Consider the following 5341-nt stretch of genomic DNA (forward strand, 5'->3'; position numbering starts at 1 on the left):
TCTTTGTCACAAAGCTAATTTCAAAGTGCTGAATTAAATTAATTCAATTAAAATTGATACTGGTAACCAGGCAAAAACACTAACACAGGAACCAAATGTGCCTGGCCAGCCTGGCCTACACAGTGAGTTCCAGGACAGCCTCCAATGCAGTACAGATAAACCGTGTCTCAGAAAAAAAAAAAAGAATAAGTAGGTAAAAGAGAAGGTTGATATAGACATACTAACTATTTAGATTTGAAGAATATTCTTTATTTTTTCCAGATATATGAAATAAGTTTCTACTATGTTCTTAACATGAATACACTTTCCACATATGTCCTCATCGAAGAATGTCCTTTATTTCCAAGCTGGAATTGGAGTCCTCGCCAATATATTTCTCGTTTTATTCTACACTTTCATAATCCTAGTTCATAAATCTAAGCTCATGGACCTGATCTCCTGTCAACTGCCCTTCATCCACATAGTGCTGATCCTCTCTGGAGGGGATATCTGGCTTACAGATATGTTTGAGTCACTGAATATTGAGAATGACTTCAAATGTAAGGCAACTTTTTACATAAACAGGGTGATGAGAGGCCTCTCCATCTGCATCACCTGCCTCCTGAGTGTGTTCCAGGCTGTCACTATCAGTCCAAGTACCTCTTTTCTGGCAAAATTTAAACATAAACTGAAAACATACATGATCTATGCTTTCTTCTACATGTGGTTTCTCAACTTGTCATTCAGTAGCAACCGGATCTTCTATGTTGGGGCTTTTACCAATGCCAGTGAGACCAACCAGATGAAGGTCACCAAATACTGCTCACTCCTCCCCATGAACTACATCATCAGGGTACTGATTTTAACAGCGACAACCTCCAGAGATGTATTTCTTGTAGGAGTTATGCTGACCACAAGTGCATACATGGTGATCATCTTGTTCAGACATCATAGGCAATGCAAGCATCTTCACAGCCTTAGCCACCTGAGGGCGTCCCCTGAGAAAAGGGCCACGCAGACCATCTTGATGCTGGTGGTCGTCTTTGTGGTCATGTACTGGGTGGACTTCATCATCTCATCCACCGCAGTCCTGTTATGGAAGTACCACCCAGTCATCCTGACTGTCCAGAAGTTTGTGGTGAATGCCTATCCCACAATTACTCCTTTGATTCAAATCAGTTCTGATAACAGAATAATCAATATGCTGAAAAACTTGCGGTCAAAATGTCACAAGATTTTTTTAAAAGGGTAATTTTTCTCTTCCTTTAAAAAAACAATTTATTAGCCAGGCAGCAGCAGAGCACACCTTTTTTCCCAGCACTTGGAAGGCAGAGGCAGGTGGACTTCTTTGAGTTTGAGACCAGCCTAGTGTACAGAGTGAATGCCAGGACAGGCTCCACAGTGACAGAGAAACCCTGTATAAAAAACAAAAAACCCAACTTATTTATTTTGATTTCTGTGAATGAGTGTTGTGTCAGCTTGTGTGCATGTGTGCATTCCTGGCTCCCACAGAGGCTAGAGGAGGTCACAGAATCCCCTGGAACTGGACACACAGATATTTGTAGGGAGTCATGTTGGTACAGCACCAATACATTTTTCCCTAAAAACAGATTCTCCTTAAACTGTTTAATAGTTCAAGTAGCAAAGAAAGATTCTTAGTAAGATTGAAGTAAATTTTTCTTGCATTACCCATATACATTCTTGTGACATTTCTGATGTCAAGTACTATAGAGTCCTTTAAGTTCATTGTACGCCATAATTTGATATTTCCACAGGAGATTTTTTAAAAATGGTAATTTTTCTCATTTTAATAAAGTGATTCATTCGTTTTTATTTAAATTTGTGAGAATCATGTCAGCATATATGTGTGTGTTTGAATCCCTGGTGCCCACAGATGTCAGAAGTGATCATTGCTCCTCTTCCTCCCCTGGAACCAGAATACAGATAGTTGTAAGGAGTCATTCTGGTGCAGCTGCAATTACTTTATTATTATAATTATTTTTATCAAACTACAAATTCTTTGTAAACTTTTTAATTGTTCAAGTAACAAATCAATGTTCTTCTTTAAATAAAATTTGTGATATTACACATGTATATTCTTTTGACATTTGTGCTGCCAACCACTATAGAGTCCTTTAAGTTCATTGTAAGCTTATAATTCCAAAGGAATTCTCTTGCTCTCTCCTTTTTCTTTTATATCATATATGTTCAATATCCTTATTGGTAGTGAATTTTTAAGCTTTTCTTTTTAAAGGATTTTAATCTACTCTCTATCATCAAGAATAGTTTAAATATCCTATTGTAGATTTAATTCTCTTTCCTAAGTATAATTTTTCTGGATCATAAAAATAATGTGAATTTGAATGTTCCAGTTTTAACTACATCTCCTTAATGAGTTGTATATCAAAATTTCATTTTGTACTTTACTTCATCCACACCTACTGAAAATCATCAGTAGCTAAAAATTGTTCATATATACATGCATAAAGTATGATGTGGTTTCTGTGAATGTGAGGATGCATGGGTGTGTGCACAGAGGAAGGATATGTGTGCATATGCACATGGAGGCCAGGAGACATGACTTTCATTCTTCATGTGCCATTCACCGTTGTTGTGAGAGAGCATCTCTCACTGTGACCTGGAGCTCTCCAATAGGCCAGGAAGGTAGGCCCAGTTATTCTCCTGCCTGTCTCCCCAGCTCTGAGATTAGAAGTGGACACCACCACACACTACCGTTTCAAATTTGTGGGGTTTTTTATTGACAAAAGATCTTTTTCTACAATATATTCTAATTGGAGTTTCCTGTTCCCATACTCTTCTCAGTTCCTCCTGTCCTCCAGGTCCATGCCCTTTCTCTCTTTAGAAAACAAACAAGCATCTAAGTAATAATAATAACAAAACAACTAGGTACAAAAATAAACCATTCAGAATTAGAAGAAAAAGAGCCAGACTGATGGCTGGGAATCCAGCATGGGACTGATCAATAACCCCTGAATGTGGGTGTCAGTGAGGAGGCCTATGTAATCTATTGAGCCTTGGATAGTAGATCAGTATTTATCCCGGGTATACAAATGGACTTTGGACTCGCATCCAACAATGTGAGATGCACTCTCACCCTGAACTCTTGGGGTAGGGTCTTAGGCCCTGCCCTGGATGAAATGACAGACTATGGACACCCCCAGGGAGGGCCTCACCCTCCCTGGGGAAATGAGAGGATATTGGAGGGGTTGGTGGGAGGGCACGGAAGAAGTGGAGGGAAAAGGAGAGGGACCTGGAATTGACATGTGAAGCAACTTTGTTTCTAATTTAAATTTAAAAATAAAAATATATAAAAAAGAAACATATAAATATGGAAACATGAAGTCACACATAGGGAACTCATAAAAACACAAAACTAGAAGTCATAATATATGCAAAAGTCCTGGAGATTGTATCAAGTTCATTTTATGTTGGGCATCTACTGTTTATGTAGGACACAGGGCCTACCCCTATGAGTGGTTTGTTTCCCTTGGCTGATTTAAAATCAGGTTCTTGACCACACAAGCAGTGTCGAGGATGGGTTCCATCTCATGGAGCACATGCTTTAAATCAGATCAGAGATCAGATGGTTACTCTTTCTCGTCTTTACCACTGTTGTCCTAGTGTATCTTGCAAGCAGGACATGGTGAACTCTAATCTGTAGGGGTGACGTCTTGGATTCTTCATGTTTGGTTAGTTTTGTAGGTACCGTCTTCAGGACAGCAAGTGTTGTCTATGATTTTCTACAGAGCAAACAATAACCTTGACAATGCCCTGGGTTGCTTTCAGGTTCCCATGGAGCCCCTTTGGCCAACAAGTCAGTTAGATATAACTTATTCCCAGTACTGGAAGCTTCATTTGGTGATGAGTGGTTTCATTTGAGGTTCTGTCCCCACTGTCATTTGCAATTTCATTCAGATCACTTTCCTACATGTATATACTCTAGGAAGCTTCCATTGTAGGAAGTTTTCCACATGGTCCCTTAAGTGTTGCTTAGTTTTACTGTCCCTCCCTGCATTCCCTTTCTTGCTCCTCTTCTCCCTAACTTTCCCCTATTTGATCCTCCCATTTTAGACCCCATTATTCATCTATAACTATCTATTCTATTTTCCCTTCCTAGTGAGATCCCTGGCCTCTATCCCCTAACTCTATATCTAACCTTTATGGTTATCACATCTTGCTCATTAATGACTTAATAGCTAAAATCAAAACATAAGCAAACTTATACCATGTTTGTCTTTCTGGGTTTGGGATACATCACTGAGAATGACTTTTATTAGTTTCATCCCTTTACCTGCAAATTTCACTACTTTTAATGTCAGAGTAATATTCTACTGTATTAATGTACTACATTTTCTTTATTTACTCTTCTGTTAATTGAAATCTAATTGTTTCCATTTTTGCATATTATGAATACACAAATGTCTCTATAGTAGGATGAATTGTCCTCTGGGTATATGCCTAATAGTGGTATAGCTGAATATTTTTTCTTTTTTTAAAATTTAAATTAGAAATAAGCTTGTTTTACATGTCAATCCCACTTCCCTCTCCCTCACCTCCTCCCCTGCTTCCAACCGACCCCCTATCCCATCCACTTTCTGATCCACAGGGAGAGTGAGGCCTTCCATGGAGGATCTTCAAAGTTTGTCATACCATCTGGGAAAAGGCCCAGGCCCTCCCCAGTATGTCTAGGCTGAGAGAGTATCCCTCTGTGTGGAATGGGCTCCCAAAGTCCAATCGAACACTAGGGATAAATACTGATACACTACTGCCCAGACCTCCTAACTGACACCCAGTTCACCTGCATGTTTAGCTGTAGCTGTCTGCTTCTACTTCCATCAGCTACTAGATGAAGGCTCTGGGATGGCATATAAGGTAGTCATCATTCTCATTATCGGTGAAGGGCTTTTAAGGTAGCCTTTCGACTATTGCTTAGATTGTTAGTTGGGGGTCATCCTTGTAGATCTCTGGACATTTCCCTAGTGCCAGATTCCTCTTTATATCATTAATGACTCCCTAAATCATGGTATCTCTTTGTTTGCTCTCCTCTATTCTTCCCCTGACTCAATCTTCCTGTTCCCTCATGTCCTCTTCTCCCCTCCTCTCCCCTTCTCTTTCTCCTAACTCCCTCTCCCCTCCCATCAAGCTCCCAATTAGTTCAGGAGTTCTTGTTCCTTTCTCCTTCTCCAGGGCACCATGTTTGTCTCTCTTAGGGTTCTTCTTGTTTCCTAGCTTCTCTGTCAGTGTGGATTGTAGGTTCTATGTTTCAAATTCATAGATGAGTGAGCACATGCCACATTTGTCTTTTTGTGACTAGGTTACCTCATTCAGGATGGTTTCTTCT

General features: G+C 39.6%; 1 protein-coding gene across 1 annotated transcript; it reads left to right on the forward strand.

Annotated features, from left to right (window-relative positions):
* The first annotated feature begins 313 nt into the window (after positions 1 to 313).
* LOC106022665 (putative vomeronasal receptor-like protein 4) lies at positions 314 to 1231 on the forward strand. Its single transcript, XM_013126223.2, has one exon. The coding sequence runs from the start codon at positions 314 to 316 to the stop codon at positions 1229 to 1231; it is 918 nt and encodes a 305-aa protein (XP_012981677.2).
* The last annotated feature ends 4110 nt before the right edge of the window (positions 1232 to 5341 follow it).

Source organism: Mesocricetus auratus, unplaced genomic scaffold (assembly GCF_017639785.1).
Source record: "Mesocricetus auratus isolate SY011 unplaced genomic scaffold, BCM_Maur_2.0 Super-Scaffold_100676, whole genome shotgun sequence".
NCBI lineage: Eukaryota > Metazoa > Chordata > Mammalia > Rodentia > Cricetidae > Mesocricetus > Mesocricetus auratus.

Coding starts and splice junctions, on each gene's coding strand:
- LOC106022665 (XM_013126223.2), top strand. CDS start 314: ATGTCCTCATCGAAGAATGTCCTTTATTTCCAAGCTGGAATTGGAGTC.